At 39.7% G+C, this 22484-nt stretch overlaps 1 protein-coding gene across 1 annotated transcript; it reads right to left on the reverse strand.

Moving 5' to 3' along the window:
* Window positions 1-5082: 5082 nt before the first annotated feature.
* On the reverse strand, window positions 5083-21761 carry LOC120037601 (trichohyalin-like). The gene is made up of 8 exons (XM_038983595.1): window positions 21740-21761; window positions 20314-20646; window positions 9180-9254; window positions 8312-8905; window positions 8058-8126; window positions 7857-7931; window positions 7006-7083; window positions 5083-6576 (listed from the first exon to the last, which is right to left on the reverse strand). The coding sequence occupies exons 1-8, from the start codon at window positions 21759-21761 to the stop codon at window positions 5318-5320; spliced, it is 2505 nt and encodes an 834-aa protein (XP_038839523.1). The 3' UTR covers window positions 5083-5317.
* Between the last annotated feature and the right edge of the window lie 723 nt (window positions 21762-22484).

A 22484-nucleotide genomic window follows, 5' to 3' on the forward strand; every position in this document is an offset into this window, starting at 1 on the left:
GCACCACGCACCAAGCCTCCTGTGCGTCTCCAGAGTCCTGTGCGTCCTGTTGCTGCTCCCCGCACTAACCTTAAGGTGCGTGTCCTTAGCCCGGTACCACCAGTTCCGGCACCATGCACCAGGCCTACTGTGCGCCTCAGCCGGCCAGAGTCTGCCGTCTGCCCAGTGCCGCCTGCACTGCCCGTCTACCCAGAGCCTCCTGGGCTATCCGTCAGGCCAGCGCCGTCTGAACTGCACGTCTGTCCCGAGCCGTCAGAGTTGCCCGTCTGTCCCGAGCCGTCAGAGTTGCCCGTCTGTCCCGAGGCGTCAGAGCTGCCCGTCTGTCCCGAGCCGTCAGAGCTGCCCGTCTGTCCCGAGCCGTCAGAGCTGCCCGTCTGTCCCGAGCCGTCAGAGCTGCCCGTCTGTCCCGAGCCGTCAGAGCTGCCCGTCTGTCCCGAGCCGTCAGAGCTGCCCGTCTGTCCCGAGCCGTCAGAGCTGCCCGTCTGTCCCGAGCCGCTAGAGCCGTCCGCCAGACAGGAGCCGCTAGAGCCGCCCGCCAGCCAGGAGCAGCCAGAGCCGCCCGCCAGCCAGGAGCAGCCAGAGCCGCCCGCCAGCCAGGAGCAGCCAGAGCCGCCCGCCAGCCAGGAGCAGCCAGAGCCGCCCGCCAGCCAGGAGCAGCCAGAGCCGCCCGCCAGCCAGGAGCAGCCAGAGCCGCCCGCCAGCCATGACCAGCCAGAGCCGCCAGTCAGCCAGGAGCCGCCAGTCAGCCATGATCTGCCAGAGCCGCCAGTCAGCCAGGATCTGCCAGAGCCACCAAAGCGGGTATTAACTATGGTGGAGTGGGGGCCACGTCCCGCACCCGAGCCGCCGCCGTAGGAAGGCCCACCCGGACCCTCCCTTTCTGTGTCAGGTTTTGCGGCCGGAGTCCGCACCTTTGGGGGGGGGGGGGGGGGGGGGTACTGTCACGCCCTGGCCTTAGTATTCTTTGTTTTCTGTAATATTTTGGTTAGGTCAGGGTGTGACAGGAGGGATGTTTGTGTGTATTTGTCTCATCTTGGGTGGTTGTATTGTATAGTTTTTTTTTGTAGAGGTTATGGGGTTGTGTTTAGTATAGATGTCTAGGTATGTCTATGGTTGCCTGAATGGTTCTCAATCAGAGACAGCTGTCTTTCATTGTCTCTGATTGGGAGCCATATTTAAGGCAGCCATAGGCATTAGGCTTTTGTGGGTAATTGTCTATGTGTAGTGTTTAGTGTCAGCACTATTTTGTTGATTTAGCTTCACGGTCGTGTTTTTGTTCGTTTGTTTCGTCTTCATAATAAAAGAAGATGTCTTTCTATCACGCTGCGCCTTGTTCCTCTATTCAAAGTTACGACGATCTAGACATTGTTGATAAACTCAGTACTATTAATGTAAATTTCAGAATGAATTACAATTGTTAATGTTGGTCTTTTGTTACACCACCCATAAATAAATACCCCACCCAGGAATAAATACAAAAATAACCCCAAAAATAAATAAATGTATAAATAAATTCCCCTCCCAGATATAAAGAAATAAATTCCCCACCCAGAAATAAATACAGAAACACAATTCAAATCTCTCTCTCTTTCTCTCTCTCCGTCTCTCAGAAACTTCAGACAGGGTGGAGCCGATTACTGCAGGTAAGAAGTCACAAATAGCCCCTTGTAGCATGTCTAGTATTACTACTCTATATTAACAGGTCTAATATTACTACTCTATATTAACAGGTCTAATATTACTACTCTATATTAACAGGTCTAGTATTACTACTCTATATTAACAGGTCTAATATTACTACTCTATATTAACAGGTCTAATATTACTACTCTATATTAACAGGTCTAATATTACTACTCTATATTAACAGGTCTAATAGTACTACTCTATATTAACAGGTCTAGTATTACTTCTCTATATTAACAGGTCTATTATTACTACTCTATATTAACAGGTCTATTATTACTACTCTATACAACCAGAACATTTAAAAGGGGACATCTTACATACATCGTAAATGAAAAGTTATTCACACTATATTGTGAGTATCAAGGTATTTTGAGAGACATCTGGTGGTCAGAGAAGGTTACTGCATGTCTATTTAATTACTCACCGACCAGTCATATGGACATCTGCCTTCAGAATGATGCTCCATCACTTCCTCTGGTCTTCTCAAACTGCTGTCCTACAGTAGTAGTAGTAGTAGTAGTAGTAATAGTAGTAGTAGTAGTAGTAGTAGTAACAATAGTAGTAGTAGTAGTAGTAGCAGCAGTAGTGGTAGTAGTAGTAGTGACTATATCGTAGTAGTAGTAGTAGTAGTAGTAGTAGTAGTAGTAGTAGTAGTAGTAGTAGTAGTAGTAGTAGCAGCAGTAGTAGTAGTAGTAGTAGTAGTAGTAGTAGTAGCAGTAGTAGTAATAGTAGTAGTAGTGGTAGTAGTAGCAGTAGCAGTAGTGGTAGTAGCAGCAGTAGTGGTAGTAGTAGTAGTAGCAGTAGTAGTAGTAGTAGTAGTAGTATTAGTAACAGTAGTAGTAGTAGTAGTAATAGTAGTAGTACTAGTAGCAGCAGCAGTAGTGGTAGTAGTAGTAGTTAGTATCAGGAAAAGAGAGAGACGAGCTCAGTGTTGACAGCTCAGTGTTGACAGCCCAGTGTTGACAGCTCAGTGTAGACAGCTCAGTGTTGACAGCTCAGTGTTGACAGCTCAGTGTTGACAGCCCAGTGTTGACAGCTCAGTGTTGACAGCTCAGTGTTGACAGCTCAGTGTTGACAGCTCAGTGTTGATAACTCAGTGTTGACAGCTCAGTGTTGACAGCTCAGTGTTGACAGCCCAGTGTTGATAGCTCAGTGTAGACAGCTCAGTGTTGATAGCTCAGTGTTGACAGCTCAGTGTTGACAGCCCAGTGTTGATAGCTCGGTGTTGACAACTCAGTGTTGACAGCTCAGTGTTGACAGCTCAGTGTTGACAGGCCAGTGTTGACAGCTCAGTGTTGATAACTCAGTGTTGACAGCTCAGTGTTGACAGCTCAGTGTTGACAGCCCAGTGTTGATAGCTCGGTGTTGACAGCTCAGTGTTGATAGCTCAGTGTTGACAGCTCAGTGTTGACAGCTCAGCTCTGTACTGTAGAGAATCATCTAAGACAAACAATGTCCAAACACTGATGTCTTACAAAGTTCCATTTCTTTATTTCAACAATATCAGTCTCATGTGGTATCAGAGTTCCATTGGAATAGATTCCCAGCATCAATATGAAACATCACCATGGCAACTGGAAGCTACATCCACATCACTGATTACTACCCACTGGGTAATGGGCTCAACAAACAGACCATAATAAACACATGTATTACTCATCAATCCTTCACTGTGACCTCTGAACCCTGAACCAAATGTTATGTGAGCAGAGCGTAGCCTGTCTGTCCACTAGTGAGAACTGTAGAGATATGTTTAAGGTTTCAACTTGAAACATAACATCATAACAACAGCAGTATCCTGATGAACTTTGATTGATGAAGGTCAGCAAATAGAAAACAACAGTGTGACTGTGGTAAAACAATAACACTCCTATGTTTCACTCACAGTGGAGGAAAATACAGTGGGATTCTCTCTAACTGGTCTCCTCTCTAACCCCTACACAAAACAGTTGTCTCTCTAACTGGTCTCCTCTCTAACCCTACACAAAACAGTTGTCTCTCTAACTAGTCTCCTCTCTAACCCCTACACAAAACAGTTGTCTGTAACTAGTCTCCTCTCTAACCACTACAAAAAAAAGTTGTCTCTCTAACTAGTCTCCTCTCTAACCCCTACACAAAACAGTTGTCTCTATCTGGTCTCCTCTCTAACCACTACACAAAACAGTTGTCTCTCTAACTAGTCTCCTCTCTAACCCCTACACAAAACAGTTGTCTCTCTAACTAGTCTCCTCTCTAACCCCTACACAAAACAGTTGTCTCTAACTAGTCTCCTCTCTAACCCCTACACAAAACAGTTGTCTCTAACTAGTCTCCTCTCTAACCCCTACACAAAACAGTTGTCTCTCTAACTAGTCTCCTCTCTAACCCCTACACAAAACAGTTGTCTCTAACTAGTCTCCTCTCTAACCCCTACACAAAACAGTTGTCTCTCTAACTAGTCTCCTCTCTAACCCCTACACAAAACAGTTGTCTCTCTAACTAGTCTCCTCTCTAACCCCTACACAAAACAGTTGTCTCTCTAACTAGTCTCCTCTCTAACCCCTACACAAAACAGTTGTCTCTCTAACTAGTCTCCTCTCTAACCCCTACACAAAACAGTTGTCTCATCCAACTCATCCTTCTTCCTTCTCTTCCATAATCGACATCCAAGTCTTCGGCGCCCGGGGCGTGGGTTAACAGTGGATTAACTGCCTTGCTCAGGGGCAGAACGACAGATTTTGACCAAGACAGGATCAGACAGTATTCTGACCTGTTTTCCCACCAATGACACTCATCACAGGACAGACTATCACGTTGTTCTAGACAGGATCAGACAGTATTCTGACCTGTTTTCCCACCATGACACTCATCACAGGACAGACTATCACGTTGTTCTAGACAGGATCAGACAGTATTCTGACCTGTTTTCCCACCATGACACTCATCACAGGACAGACTATCACGTTGTTCTAGACAGGATCAAACAGTATTCTGACCTGTTTTCCCACCAATGACACTCATCACAGGACAGACTATCACGTTGTTCTAGACAGGATCAGACAGTATTCTGACCTGTTTTCCCACCATGACACTCATCACAGGACAGACTATCACGTTGTTCTAGACAGGATCAGACAGTATTCTGACCTGTTTTCCCACCATGACACTCATCACAGGACAGACTATCACGTTATTCTAGACAGGATCAGACAGTATTCTGACCTGTTTTCCCACCATGACACTCATCACAGGACAGACTATCACGTTGTTCTAGACAGGATCAGACAGTATTCTGACCTGTTTTCCCACCATGACACTCATCACAGGACAGACTATCACATTGTTCTAGACAGGATCAGACAGTATTCTGACCTGTTTTCCCACCATGACACTCATCACAGCACAGACTATCACGTTGTTCTTACATTGTCAGATAAATATCATGTGATTATCTCTAACTTCTCCAATCCCTCCATGAAAAAGTCATCTCATCTCTAACCTCGTTGTCAGGCGAATTCAGTGAAATGGTGAACTAGGTTACATCTGCCCAGACATTCCTCAGATCTTCATCAGTTCTCCCTGTCGTCTTCTTCTCCCTTCTTCTACCTCTCCATGTATCCCAGCACTTCTTCAGGCTAGTTACAATAACTCACTTGCACATCTCCCACAGTCTATCTATCAGTCCCTCTATCTCTCCATCCCTTTCCACAATCGCTCTATCCTTCTCCTCCATCTGTCTATCCTTCTCCTTCATCTGTCTATTCTTCTCCTCCATCTGTCTGCTGAACTCCCTCTGCAACTTTGTCTGTGAGATCATGATGTTCCTCTGTAACTCAGGTAGGACTATCTTCATCATGTTTCTCTCTGCTTCAACTCTGGCCTCTCCTTCATAGTTCTCCATCATCTCCTCTATCTCCTGTCTGTGTCTCTCCTCCATCTCCCTCCTCTCATTCTCTGTCTTCTCTCTCAATCTCTCCAGCTTTCTCTCCATCTCCTCCCTCCTATCAGACTCCCTCTTCAGCTCCCTCTCCAGTTCTATTTTCTTCTCCTCATCCCTCTCTTCTTTCACCTGTCTCTCCAGTTCACTGGTTCTTTCACTGAGTGTTCTGATATCTCCCTCATGTTCCTGGATCACTCCCTCTATCTTTATCAGAGAGTCCTGGAACTCCTTCTGAAGCCTCTCTCTCAAGTCTCTCTCCTCCCTCTGTTTCCTTTCTCCTTTCTCTCTCTGGATCTTTCCCTCCATCTCTCTAACCTGGGTCTCTGCCTCCTGGTAGGTCTGACTGCTGTAGAATCTCTCTCTGTTTCCTGCCACCATCTCCTCTACCTGATCCAGCAGCTCTGATACCTGAGTGCCATGGGCCCTGTCCTTAATGTTGAGGACGTGGTACCTGCTCCCACTTTTCTCTACAAGCTGCTGGAGGTCCTGACTTCCAGCTTGGAGAAACTCCTCAATGCTCTGCTCTTTCAGGACATCATCATGGGTGAATAGAATCACAGTGTGGTCCCAACAACCCTCCCCAAACATCTCCTCTATTCTCTCCAGCACCCCTCTCTCCTCCCCCTTAGAGGGCTCCACTGGTATGACCAGGAGGAAGGTGTGGGGTCCCGGGGCAGACAGACGGACACAGAGCCCCACATCCTGTCTCATCTCCTCCAGAGAGAATCCAGGACAGAACCAGTCTGGAGTGTCCACCATCACCAGCCGTCTCCCACACACGTCCCCCTCTCTCCTCTTACTCCTCTGGGTCACTGCAGAGGGGCTGGCCTGGGCCCCAAACTCCTCTCTGCCCAGGATGGTGTTTCCTGCTGCACTCCTCCCAGCCCCAGTCCTCCCCAGCAGCACCAGTCTCAGCTCAGACACACTGGGAGACACTGGGGAATCTGGACTGCTGCTCTCTCCTCCCACTGCAACACAACACACAGCACTGATCAACACTCTGACTCTCTGGAGGATGTACAACAGTGTCAAATATAATATAATCTACATCCATAACTCACTATCTGGAGGATGTACAACAGAGTCAAATATAATATAATCTACATCCATAACTCACTATCTGGAGGATGTACAACAGAGTCAAATATAATATAATCTACATCCATAACTCACTATCTGGAGGATGTACAACAGAGTCAAATATAATATAATCTATATCCATAACTCACTATCTGGAGGATGTACAACAGAGTCAAATATAATATAATCTACATCCATAACTCACTATCTGGAGGAGGTACAACAGAGTCAAATATAATATAATCTACATCCATAACTCACTATCTGGAGGATGTACAACAGAGTCAAATATAATATAATCTACATCCATAACTCACTCTCTGGAGGAATTAACTCCATGCTGATGGTCCTCCTCAGTGGAAGTGTGGGGTCTGTATCTGAGGTCTCTCCTCCCACTGTAACACAACATAGAGAACTGGTCAACATACTGACTCATCAGAGACACATTTAAAACATAGTATAAACAAACTACAAATACATTACACATCATAGTGAAATATAGATTATTGGAGAAAATAGAGAATATCAAGATTGATGACAGTTTGAGACAACATATATAACTCACTAAGTGAAGGATGGTTCACTATAGACTAGAAACAGTAGGAGACAACAGAACAATAGTGATAACTCACTAAGTGAAGGATAGTCCACTATAGACTAGAAACAGTAGGAGACAACAGGACAATAGTGATAACTCACTAAGTGAAGGATGGTCCACTATAGACTAGAAACAGTAGGAGACAACAGGACAATAGTGATAACTCACTAAGTGAAGGATGGTCCACTATAGACTAGAAACAGTAGAAGACAACAGGACAATATTGATAACTCACTAAGTGAAGGATAGTCCACTATAGACTAGAAACAGTAGGAGACAACAGGACAATAGTGATAACTCACTAAGTGAAGGATGGTCCACTATAGACTAGAAACAGTAGGAGACAACAGGACAACATGTATAACTCACTAAGTGAAGGATGGTCAACTATAGACTAGAAACAGTAGGAGACAACAGGACAGTATTGATATCTCACTAAGTGAAGGATGGTCCACTATAGACTAGAAACAGTAGGAGACAACAGGACGATATTGATAACTCACTAAGTGAAGGATGGTCCACTATAGACTAGAAACAGTAGGAGACAACAGGACAATAGTGATAACTCACTAAGTGGAGGATGGTCCTTGCTGTGTCTCCTCCTGACTGGGAGTATGGAACCTGTATCTGACGTCTCTCCATGTTCTAAAATAATAGAACAACCATTTAGAATGGGAACATTTACCTCAGTGACACATGAAGGCACATAGACCTACTGAAGGGGAGTTCTGGGTTTCTATTGAAATGTTAAGTATCACATATCTCACTCACCAGTCATCTGGGCTGAGATCTCTCTTCTCAGTCTCTCTACCTCAGTCTTCACATCACATATCTGTTGAGCTGAAATAACAAAGGAGGACTAGGATCTGAATTCTGTGTTAAAGACTTTAGACAGAAATATGATGCAGAGGGAAAGTATGAAGTGATGGACAACAATATTCACAACTCAGTGGAGAGTCGACAATAACCTGAGAATTGAGGAAAGTACAGAAGACTAAATGTATTAATGGTGTGAATAATCTTACCCAGTTCAGCATTTTCATTGTTGACATCCTCCACCTGTTTGTCTCTTTCCTTTAACTGCTTCTCTCTCTCCTCTAGTAGCTTATCTTTCTCTTCTACTTCCTGCCTCCTCTCTTTTAGTTCATTTGCTTTTTCCTCCAGTAGTTTGTCTCTCTCTTCCAGTTGTTTGTCTCTCTCTTCCAGTAGTCTGTCCTTCTCTTCCAGTAGTCTGTCTCTCTCTTCCAGTCGTTTGTCTCTCTCTTCCAGTAGTCTGTCCTTCTCTCCCAGTCTGTGTTTGCTGTCCTCTAGTTGAAGGTCTTTTTCCTGCAGTAGGACTCTGAAGTTCTCTACTTGGCTGTTCTTGTCCTGCAGGTTCTTTCTCAGTGCCTCTAGTTGAATGTCTCTATCCTTTAGTTGCCTGTCTTTCTCTTCCAGTTGGATTTCTTTCTCGTCTAATAGTTTCTCCCTCTGTCCCATTATCTGGTTCTTCTCCTCCAGGAGTCTCTCTTTCTCTCTCACTTCCTGGGTCATATCATCCAGTTGTGTGTCTTTCTCCTCTAGTTGTTTCATCATCTTCTGTCTTAATTTCTCTTTTAATTCTTTTTCCATCTTCAACTCTGAGAGAGAGCAATTAACATATTTAATTGGTTGTTTGAATAAGTAATGTATTAATTCATTCAATAGTATGCCTATAAAGACGTTATCATTTGATGGAGGTGGTACAATTATTAGTAATTATTTCCTCCAGTCAACAGTTATCTGAGCTGAACCAATCATCAACTGGTCTATTGACTATTTGATACATTACAAATGAATTAGTCTGAAAAACTGAATGACATCACTCATGTTCCCTGATTCAATCCTCTCTCCTCCAGACTCTCTCATACTTACCAAGCTCACCAGCTGATGCCTCCCTCTTCAGCTTCTTCTCCTGGGTCTCATCTTGTAAATACTGTGAACCTGATCCTATGGTGTAAAACAGAGAGGTGAGTTCTGTGTGGTAGACTACATCACTATATACAGAACAAACAGGACCAATCAGATTTCTCCTGTCATTCAAGCCTCCCTCATGTAGGGACTGTGGGCACCAATGAGATCTGGTTAACTTCATAAATAATGTTTTGTTATTGTCCTATCTCTGATCAAATGATTATGTTCATTGTTGGTGATAAGTAGCATTGGGCTCTATGGCAGATACAGGATATTGTGTCAGGAGGCAGGGTTCTATGGAATATACATTCAGTAGAATCTGAAGAACATCTGACATCATAATCCAACCTACCTTGAGAACATTTGGGGCGAGTATTGATAAATGTAAAGAAACTGATTTAATTTGTAGTCTTGAAGAAGACACACTGCTGTTCACAAGGCCTGTAGTTTTTATAGTATCAGATTAACACTCTGGTCTGTTCTTTGTCTTGTATTATTGGTTGTCAATAAACAAAACAGACAAATAAGTAATTACTCACGTGAAGCTGATCATCCATTATCCAAGATGGAGAGTCATGAATAATGATCATGTAAAACAGAATGCATTAGTTAATATTGTTCATTGAATTACTGTCTCATTACATAATATAATGAAATACCATACATCATATTGGAATGACTGTTCATCACATTCATTACTAATGTACATCTAGGGAAAGGGATGTAAGCAGCACTACTATGTGAGCAGTCTGAGAATGACTGAATGCATCATAATAAGACATCAAGCTAAATTCAAGCTGATTCTATTTTCATTTTGGTGTGTGAAATGTTGAGCTATATGGCAGATATATTGTGGGAGGTTTATGGTATTGCTCCTGAGCATCCATTATCCAAGATGGAGAGGAATGAATATTGATACTGTATAACAAAATGTATGAGTTATTACAGTTACATTCAATCCAATTTCAGTCATATTACTCAATCAAATACCATACATCATATTGATATGACTGTTCATCACATTCATTACTAATGTACATCTAGGGAAAGGGATGTAAGCAGCACTACTATGTGAGCAGTCTGAGAATGACTGAATGCTTCATAATAAGACATCAAGCTGAATTCAAGATGATTCCATGTTAATTTTGGTGTGTGAAATGTTGAGCTCTATGGCAGATATATTGTGGAAGGACTATGTGAAATGTTGACCTCTGTAGCAGATATATTGTGGGAGATCTATGATATGAAAATTCTGGATAATTTGAAGAACATCTGACATCTTAATCCAACCTACCTTGAGAACATTTGGGGAGAGAATTGATAAATGTAAAGAAACTGATTTAATTTGTAGCCTTGAAGAAGACACACTGCTGTTCACAAGGCCTGTAGTTTTTATAGTATCAGATTAACACTCTGGTCTGTTTTTTGTCTTGTGTTTTTGGTTGTCAATAAACAAAACAGACAAATAAGTAATTACTCACGTCGTCCTGATCATCCATTATCCAAGATGGAGAGTCATGAATAATGATCATGTAAAACAGAATGCATTAGTTATTATTGTTCATTGAATTTCTGTCTCATTACATCATTTAATGAAATACCATACATCATATTGGAATGACTGTTCATCACATTCATTACTAATGTACATCTAGGGAAAGGGATGTAAGCAGCACTACTATGTGAGCAGTCTGAGAATGACTGAATGCTTCATAATAAGACATCAAGATAAATTCAAGCTGATTCTATTTTAATTTTGGTGTGTGAATTGTTGAGCTATATGGCAGATATATTGTGGGAGGTTTATGGTAATGCTCCTGATCATCCATTATCCAAGATGGAGAGGAATGAATATTGATAATGTATAACAAAATGTATGAGTTATTACAGTTACATTCAATCCAATTTGAGTCACATGACATTATTCAATCAAATACCATACATCATATTGATATGACTGTTCATCACATTCATTACTAATGTACATCTAGGGAAAGGGATGTAAGCAGTGCTACTACTGGAACAGTCTAAACATCACAGAATGATTCATACTAGGACATCAAACTGAATTCATGTCACGTTCGTTGAAAGATGGATTGGACCAAGGTGCAACGTGGTAGGCGTACATCATCAATTTATTAAATCAACACCAAAAACAAGAAAGAATAATTGACACGTAAAGTTTTGTAGAGCTAACACAGCAACTAACCAAAAACAAGAACCATACCCGGCCAACAAAGAAATAGAAAAACTAGAATGCCCACCCAAATCAAACCCTGACCTAACCAAATAGAGAAATAAAAAGGCTCTCTAAGGTCAGGGCGTGACAATTCAAGCTGATTCCATGTTCATTTTGGAGTGTGATATGTTGAGCTCTATGGCAGAAATATTGTGGGAAGGCTATGTGAAATGGTGACCTCTATAGCAGATGTATTGTGGGAGGACTATGTGAAATATTGACCTCTATGGCAAATATATTGTGGGAGGACTATGTGAAATATTGACCTCTATGGCAGATATATTGTGGGAGGACTATGTGAAATGGTGACCTCTATAGCTGTCACGTTCCTGACCTGTTTTCTGTTAATTTTGTATGTGTTTAGTTGGTCAGGGCGTGAGTTGGGGTGGGCATTCTATGTTTTGTGTTTCTATGATTAGGTCACTTGTAATTAGCCTTATATGGTTCTCAATCAGGGACAGGTGTTTGACGTTTCCTCTGATTGAGAACCATATAAAGGCTGGCTGTTCACAATGTTTGTTTGTGGGTGGTTGTCTTCCGTGTCTGTGTCTGTGCACCGCGTTCTTCGTGTTATGTAAGTTCGTTTGTTCGGGTCTGTTTGACTTCGTTTATTATTTTGTATATTCTCAAGTATGTTTAGTTTTCGTCATGTTTAATAAATTTTCATGTCGTATCACAACGCTGCGTTTTGGTCAAATCCCTACTCCTCCTCTTCGTCTTAAGAGGAGGAGGACAACCGTTACAATAGCAGATATATTGTGGGAGGACTATGTGAAATGGTGACCTCTATAGCAGATATATTGTGGGAGGACTATGTGAAATATTGACCTCTATAGCAGATATATTGTGGGAGGACTATGTGAAATATTGACCTCTATAGCAGATATATTGTGGGAGGACTATGTGAAATATTGACCTCTATAGCAGATATATTGTGGGAGGACTATGTGAAATGGTGAGCTCTATAGCAGATATATTGTGGGAGGACTATGTGAAATATTGACCTCTATAGCAGATATATTGTGGGAGGACTATGTGAAATATTGACCTCTATAGCAGATATATTGTGGGAGGACTATGTGAAATATTGACCTCTATAGCAGATATATTGTGGGAGGACTATGTGAAATATTGACCTCTATAGCAGATATATTGTGGGAGGACTATGTGAAATATTGACCTCTATAGCAGATATATTGTGGGAGGACTATGTGAAATATTGACCTCTATAGCAGATATATTGTGGGAGGACTATGTGAAATATTGACCTCTATAGCAGATATATTGTGGGAGGACTATGTGAAATATTGACCTCTATAGCAGATATATTGTGGGAGGACTATGTGAAATGGTGACCTCTATAGCAGATATATTGTGGGAGGACTATGTGAAATATTGACCTCTATAGCAGATATATTGTGGGAGGACTATGTGAAATATTGACCTCTATAGCAGATATATTGTGGGAGGACTATGTGAAATATTGACCTCTATGGCAGATATATTGTGGGAGATCTATGATATGAAAATTCTGGATAATTTGAAGAACATCTATACATCTTAATCCAACCTACCTTGAGAACATTTGGGGAGAGTATTGATAAATGTAAAGAAACTGATTTAATTTGTAGCCTTGAAGAAGACACACTGCTGTTCACAAGGCCTGTAGTTTTTATAGTATCAGATTAACACTCTGGTCTGTTCTTTGTCTTGTGTTTTGGTTGTCAATAAACAAAACAGACAAATAAGTAATTACTCACGTCGTCCTGATCATCCATTATCCAAGATGGAGAGTCATGAATAATGATCATGTAAAACAAAATGCATTAGTTATTATTGTTCATTGAATTACTGTCTCATTACATAATATAATGAAATACCATACAACAAATTGCAATGACTGTTCATCACATTCATTACTAATGTACATCTAGGGAAAGGGATGTAAGCAGCACTACTATGTGAGCAGTCTGAGAATGACTGAATGCTTCATAATAAGACATCAAGCTAAATTCAAGCTGATTCTGTTTTAATTTAGGTGTGTGAAATGTTGAGCTATATGGCAGATATATTGTGGGAGATCTATGGTATGTAAATTCTGGATAATTTGAAGAACATCTATACATCTTAATCCAACCCACCTTGAGAACATTTGGGGAGAGTATTGATAAATGTAAAGAAACTGATTTAATGTGTAGCCTTGAAGAAGACACACTGCTGTTCACAAGGCCTGTAGTTTTTATAGTATCAGATTAACACTCTGATCTGTTCTTTGTCTTGTGTTATTGGTTGTCAATAAACAAAACAGACAAATAAGTAATTACTCACCACCTCCTGATCATCCATTATCCAAGATGGAGAGTCATGAATAATGATCATATAAAACAGAATGCATTAGTTATTATTGTTCATTGAATTTCTGTCTCATTACATAATTTAATGAAATACCATACATCATATTGGAATGACTGTTCATCACATTCATTACTAATGTACATCTAGGGAAAGGGATGTAAGCAGCACTACTATGTGAGCAGTCTGAGAATGACTGAATGCTTCATAATAAGACATCAAGCTAAATTCAAGCTGATTCTATTTTAATTTTGGTGTGTGAAATGTTGAGCTCTATGGCAGATATATTGTGGGAGGTTTATGGTAATGCTCCTGATCATCCATTATCCAAGATGGACAGGAATGAATATTGATAATGGATAACAAAATGTATGAGTTATTACAGTTACATTCAATCCAATTTCAGTCACATGACATTATTCAATCAAATACCATACATCATATTGATATGACTGTTCATCACATTCATTACTAATGTACATCTAGGGAAAGGGATGTAAGCAGTGCTACTACTGGAACAGTCTAAACATCACAGAATGATTCATACTAGGACATCAAACTGAATTCATGTCACGTTCGTTGAAAGATGGATTGGACCAAGGTGCAACGTGGTAGGCGTACATCATCAATTTATTAAATCAACACCAAAAACAAGAAAGAATAAATGACACGTAAAGTTTTGTAGAGCTAACACAGCAACTAACCAAAAACAAGAACCATACCCGGCCAACAAAGAAATAGAAAAACTAGAATGCCCACCCAAATCAAACCCTGACCTAACCAAATAGAGAAATAAAAAGGCTCTCTAAGGTCAGGGCGTGACACTTCAAGCTGATTCCATGTTCATTTTGGAGTGTGATATGTTGAGCTCTATGGCAGAAATATTGTGGGAAGGCTATGTGAAATGGTGACCTCTATAGCAGATGTATTGTGGGAGGACTATGTGAAATATTGACCTCTATGGCAAATATATTGTGGGAGGACTATGTGAAATATTGACCTCTATGGCAGATATATTGTGGGAGGACTATGTGAAATGGTGACCTCTATAGCTGTCACGTTCCTGACCTGTTTTCTGTTAATTTTGTATGTGTTTAGTTGGTCAGGGCGTGAGTTGGGGTGGGCATTCTATGTTTTGTGTTTCTATGATTAGGTCACTTGTAATTAGCCTTATATGGTTCTCAATCAGGGACAGGTGTTTGACGTTTCCTCTGATTGAGAACCATATAAAGGCTGGCTGTTCACAATGTTTGTTTGTGGGTGGTTGTCTTCCGTGTCTGTGTCTGTGCACCGCGTTCTTCGTGTTATGTAAGTTCGTTTGTTCGGGTCTGTTTGACTTCGTTTATTATTTTGTATATTCTCAAGTATGTTTAGTTTTCGTCATGTTTAATAAATTTTCATGTCGTATCACAACGCTGCGTTTTGGTCAAATCCCTACTCCTCCTCTTCGTCTTAAGAGGAGGAGGACAACCGTTACAATAGCAGATATATTGTGGGAGGACTATGTGAAATGTTGACCTCTATAGCAGATATATTGTGGGAGGACTATGTGAAATGTTGACCTCTATAGCAGATATATTGTGGGAGGACTATGTGAAATGTTGACCTCTATAGCAGATATATTGTGGGAGGACTATGTGAAATGTTGACCTCTATGGCAGATATATTGTGTGAGGACTATGTGAAATATTGACCTCTGTAGCAGATTATATAGAGGCAGGACTATGTGAAATGTTGACCTCTATAGCAGATACTTGTGGGAGGACTATGTGAAATATTGACCTCTATAGCAGATATATTGTGGGAGGACTATGTGAAATATTGACCTCTATAGCAGATATATTGTGGGAGGACTATGTGAAATATTGACCTCTATGGCAGATATGTTGTGGGAGGACTATGTGAAATATTGACCTCTATGGCAGATATATTGTGGGAGGACTATGTGAAATGGTGAGCTCTATAGCAGATATATTGTGGGAGGACTATGTGAAATATTGACCTCTATAGCAGATATATTGTGGGAGGACTATGTGAAATATTGACCTCTATAGCAGATATATTGTGGGAGGACTATGTGAAATATTGACCTCTATAGCAGATATATTGTGGGAGGACTATGTGAAATGTTGACCTCTATAGCAGATATATTGTGGGAGGACTATGTGAAATATTGACCTCTATAGCAGATATATTGTGGGAGGACTATGTGAAATATTGACCTCTATGGCAGATATGTTGTGGGAGGACTATGTGAAATATTGACCTCTATGGCAGATATATTGTGGGAGATCTATGATATGAAAATTCTGGATAATTTGAAGAACATCTATACATCATAATCCAACCTACCTTGAGAACATTTGGGGAGAGTATTGATAAATGTAAAGAAACTGATTTAATTTGTAGCCTTGAAGACACACTGCTGTTTACAAGGCCTGTAGTTTTTATAGTATCAGATTAACACTCTGGTCTGTTCTTTGTCTTGTGTTATTGGTTGTCAAAAAACAAAACAGACAAATAAGTAATTACTCACCTGATCCTGATCATCCATTATCCAAGATGGAGAGTCATGAATAATGATCATGTAAAACAGAATGCATTAGTTATTATTGTTCATAGATTTTCTGTCTCATTACATAATTGAATGAAATACCATACATCATATTGGAATGACTGTTCATCACATTCATTACTAATGTACATCTAGGGAAAGGGATGTAAGCAGCACTACTATGTGAGCAGTCTGAGAATGACTGAATGCTTCATAATAAGACATCAAGATAAATTCAAGCTGATTCTATTTTAATTTTGGTGTGAAATGTTGAGCTATATGGCAGATATATTGTGGGAAGGATATGGTAATGCTCCTGATCATCCATTATCCAAGATGGAGAGGAATGAATATTGATAATGTATAACAAAATGTATGAGTTATTACAGTTACATTCAATCCAATTTCAGTCACATTACATTATTCAATCAAATACCATACATCATATTGATATGACTGTTCATCACATTCATTACTAATGTTCATCTAGGCAAAGGGATGTAAGCAGTGCTACTATTGGAACAGTCTAAACATCACAGAATGATTCATACTAGGACATCAAACTGAATTCATGTCACGTTCGTTGAAAGATGGATTGGACCAAGGTGCAGCGTGGTAGGTGTACATCATCAATTTATTAAATCAACACCAAAAACAAGAAAGAATAAACGACACGTAAAGTTTTGTAGCGCGAACACAGCAACTAACCAAAAACAAGAACCATACCCGGCCAACAAAGAAATAGAAAAACTAGAATGCCCACCCAAATCATACCCTGACCTAATCAAATAGAGAAATAAAAAGGCTCTCTAAGGTCAGGGCGTGACAATTCAAGCTGATTCCATGTTCATTTTGGAGTGTGATATGTTGAGCTTTTTGGCAGAAATATTGTGGGAGGACTACAAGAAATGTTGACCTCTATAGCAGATATATTTTGGAAGATCTATGATATGAAAATTCTGGATAATTTGAAGAACATCTATACATCTTAATCCAACCTACCTTGAGAACATTTGGGGAGAGTATTGATAAATGTAAAGAAACTGATTTAATTTGTAGCCTTGAAGAAGACACACTGCTGTTCACAAGGCCTGTAGTTTTTATAGTATCAGATTAACACGCTGGTCTGTTCTTTGTCTTGTGTTATTGGTTGTCAATAAACAAAACAGACAAATAAGTAATTACTCACCACCTCCTGATCATCCATTATCCAAGATGGAGAGTCATGAATAATGATCATGTAAAACAGAATGCATTAGTTATTATTGTTCATTGAATTTCTGTCTCATTACATAATTGAATGAAATACCATACATCATATTGGAATGACTGTTCATCACATTCATTAGTAATGGACATCTAGGGAAAGGGATGTAAGCAGTGCTACTATTGGAACAGTCTAAACATCACAGGATGCTTCATACTAGGACATAAAACTGAACTCAAGCTGATTCCATGTTCATTTTGGAGTGTGAAATGTTGACCTCTATGCCAGATATATTGTGGAAGGACTATGATATGTAAATTCAGAAGAATTTTAAGAACATCTATACATCTTAATCCAACCTACCTTGAGAACATTTGGGGAGAGTATTGATAAATGTAAAGAAACTGATTTAATTTGTAGCCTTGAAGAAGACACACTGCTGTTCACAAGGCCTGTAGTTTTTATAGTATCAAATTAACACTCTGGTCTGTTCTTTGTCTTGTGTTTTGGTTGTCAATAAACAAAACAGACAAATAAGTAATTACTCACGTGGTGCTGATCATCCATTATCCAAGAAGGAGAGTCATGAATAATGATCATGTAAAACAGAATGCATTAGTTATTATTGTTCATTGAATTTCTGTCTCATTATTTAATTTCATGAAATACCAAACATCATATTGGAATGACTGTTCATCACATTCATTACTAATGTACATCTAGGGAAAGGGATGTAAGCAGCACTACTATGTGAGCAGTCTGAGAATGACTGAATGCTTCATAATAAGACATCAAGATAAATTCAAGCTGATTCTATTTTAATTATGGAGTGTTAAATGTTGAGCTCTATAGCAGATATATTGTGGGAGGACTATGTGAAATGTTGACCTCTATAGCAGATATATTGTGGGAGGACTATGGTATGTAAATTCAGAAGATTTTTAAGAACATCTATACCTCTTAATCCAACCTACCTTGAGAACATTTGGGGAGAGTATTGATAAATGTAAAGAAACTGATTTAATTTGTAGCCTTGAAGAAGACACACTGCTGTTCACAAGGCCTGTAGTTTTTATAGTATCAGATTAACACTCTGGTCTGTTCTTTGTCTTGTGTTATTGGTTGTCAAAAAACAAAACAGACAAATAAGTAATTACTCACGTGAAACTGATCATCCATTATCCAAGATGGAGAGTCATGAATAATGATCATGTAAAACAGAATACATTAGTTATTATTGTTCATTGAATTTCTGTCTCATTACATAATTTAATGAAATACCATACATCATATTGGAATGACTGTTCATCACATTCATTACTAATGTACATCTAGGGAAAGGGATGTAAGCAGCACTACTATGTGAGCAGTCTGAGAATGACTGAATGCTTCATAATAAGACATCAAGCTGAATTCAAGCTGATTCTATTTTAATTATGGAGTGTTAAATGTTGAGCTCTATAGCAGATATATTGTGGGAGGACTATGTGAAATGTTGACCTCTATGGCAGATATATTGTGGAAGGACTATGGTATGTAAATTCAGAAGAATTTTAAGAACATCTATACCTCTTAATCCAACCTACCTTGAGAACATTTGGGGAGAGTTTTGATAAATGTAAAGAAACTGATTTAATTTGTAGCCTTGAAGAAGACACACTGCTGTTCACAAGGCCTGTAGTTTTTATAGTATCTTGTGTTATTGGTTGTCAATAAACAAAACAGACAAATAAGTAATTACTCACCACCTCCTGATCATCCATTATCCAAGATGGAGAGTCATGAATAATGATCATGTAAAACAGAATGCATTAGTTATTATTGTTCATTGAATTTCTGTCTCATTACATAATTTAATGAAATACCATACATCATATTGGAATGACTGTTCATCACATTCATTACTAATGTACATCTAGGGAAAGGGATGTAAGCAGTGATACTATTGGAACAGTCTAAAAATCACAGAATGATTCATACTTGGACATCAAACTGAATTCAAGCTGATTTCATGTTCATTTTGGAATGTGAAATGTTGACCTCTATGCCAGAGATTTTGTGGGAGATCTTTGATATGACAATTCTGGATATATTGAAGAATATCTATACATCTTAATCGAACCTATCTTGAGAACATTTGGGGAGAGTATTGATAAATGTAAAGAAACTGATTTAATTTGTAGCCTTGAAGAAGACACACTGCTGTTCACAAGGCCTGTAGTTTTTATAGTATCAGATTAACACTCTGGTCTGTTCTTTGTCTTGTGTTATTGGTTGTCAATAAACAAAACAGACAAATAAGTAATTACTCACGTGGTTCTGATCATCCATTATCCAAGATGGAGAGTCATGAATAATGATCATGTAAAACAGAATACATTAGTTATTATCATTACCTTCAAATGACCATCTGTCACATTATCCTCTCATGTACCATAGTGATGTGATATACATCAGAGGGGTATGAGTGTTCATCACATTCATTACTAATGACAATCAAGGGACGTGACAGTAATGTTGGAATGGTTCTAATGCTTTAGGACCAGCTCAAAGCTCAGAGTGATGGTAATATGCATTGTAACTAGTTGATATTCAGAATGAATCTAGTCTATTCATCTGTAACTCCTACTATGAACTCCTACCTACATGAGAAAGTACAAGTGTTCTGTACAGGGAAAGAGACTGGTTGTTATTGTTGTTGTTTAGGTGTTTAGAAACATTACTGGACTTCTAGAACACTTACCTTCTCTGACCCTTAAACCCACTACAGCCTCCTCCTTCTGTTCTCCATGGATGACCTGACATACGTAGACTCCTGTATCTGACCTCCTGAAGTCTCTCAGCCTCAAAGACACGTTGCCTCTCTCCAGCTCCTGGGTGATCAGACTCACTCTGCCCTCATAGCCACTCCTCTCTGTCACCTGGCCATTCTTACACAGGTAAATACACTCTGTCCCTTTAAACCACCTGATCGTTGTGTCAACAGCACTGGTGTCAGGTGAGAGGTGACAGGGGAGGGTGACCTCTTCACCAACTTTAACCTCCAAACAGTCTTCTGAGGTGAGTTTAAACTGATCTGTTCAGAAAGAGAGAACATTTCATGTTTAATGACATCATCTGTGTCAGGAACACAAATCCTCTCAGTACATTTATAAACACAGCTGAATTAAAAACTACAATAGACATACAACAACCAGGACCATGTCAATTCTAAAATACAACCCCCACAATCCCAGACAGACAGATTCATTTGAAGGAAAGTATATATGTCATAGAAGAATGTGATGCTACAATCTAGAATGATATTATCCCATTTGTTCCCACATCTTTCCCAGACATGCCACTATGCTAATCTTATGCCACTAGTAAGCCTAACATGTCATCCATTTTGATTATTTATTTATTTATTTAAAAGTATGTTTTATTCTTGGTCACAATTGTGACAGAGTGCTCTGTCTATAATAACATGAACAGATATTTATCCCTATTCCTCAACCTCAATATCTATATACCTCAGTCCACTTACCCACACACCTAAACTCAATGACCCACACACCCCAGCCCTGTTACCCCCATGCCCTAACCCTAACACCCACATAACAATACCCTCAAATGTATACTATCATGTACAGATACAGGTATATCTGAAATAAATTAGAAAATTAGAGGCAGTGTATTTTCCCATTAGTCAGACATGTTTGGCAGGTAGCCTGGCACTTAAGGGCATTGGGCCAGTAACCCAAACGTATTTGGTTTGAATCCCTGAGGAAACTAGGAAAAATTTGTTGATATGCCCTTGAGCAAGACACTTAATCCTAATTGCTCTGGATACATATTTCATTTAACAAGGCAAGTCAGTTCAGAACAAATTTTTATTTACAATGACAGTCTAGAAACAGTGAGTTTACTGCCTTGTTCAGGGGCAGAAGAACAGATTCTTGCCTTGTCAGCTCGGAGATTCGATCTAGCAACCTTTCGGTTACTGGCCCAACGCTCTGACCAATAGTCCACCTGCCACTCATGTTACAAACACATTTCATCCAGACACACATTTACACATGAAGAGAAATAAAACCACTAACACATTTCATTTTCAATAGTTGGTTTAGTTCTGTTCTCCCAGATACATGAAAGAAAAGTTCATCATTAATTATAGCATGGTGACTTACTATGAAGTCTGGACTCTGCCATTTTAACTGCAATAAAAAGAGAAAACATTCATATTTACATCATTACCATTCATCAAATTCTCTCTTTTGCTCAATCACACAGATACAAACATCACTTCCTCTTTCTCCAGTCCTCATTGTTTTAAAACAGGACTGTTGTGTCTAGTTTGGAAAGTGAAATATACTGAGATCTCCTCTTACCTTTACTGGTCTTCACGTCCTCCACTTCACATTCAAAATAGTTGATTTAAATCCATAACCACTCTAATAGTCACTATATGTGCATATCTACACGTTTTTACAGAACAATCTACACCTCAGGCCTAAACTGAGACACAACTTTCACCTTCACCTCTGCACAGGCACTTGGAGTAAACTCCTCCCCCCAGCCTCTCTGGTTATTAGAAAACCCAGTCACAAAGTCTAAATTGTCTACAGGCCTATCGTAACATGTCATGAAAACAAAAATGTACATTTCTGATCTTAATTTAGGTTTAAGGTTAGGCATAAGGTTAGCAGTGTGTAGAATAGGGTTCAAATCAGAAGACCGATCCAGCCAGCAGATGGTAGTGATGTTCTTTAATTATAGTCATATTATCCTGAGCTGTAAAGATTTAACAGTGCCTATCAATATTAGCTTCTCTTATCTCTTTGGATACATTCACATGAGTAAATGAGTGGAATTGCTTCCATGACAAATAGTCCCAATGCTTTTCCATCCCCTCCTAACAAAATAAATGTAGCT

This window comes from Salvelinus namaycush, unplaced genomic scaffold (assembly GCF_016432855.1).
Source record: "Salvelinus namaycush isolate Seneca unplaced genomic scaffold, SaNama_1.0 Scaffold177, whole genome shotgun sequence".
In the NCBI taxonomy this organism is placed as follows: domain Eukaryota; kingdom Metazoa; phylum Chordata; class Actinopteri; order Salmoniformes; family Salmonidae; genus Salvelinus; species Salvelinus namaycush.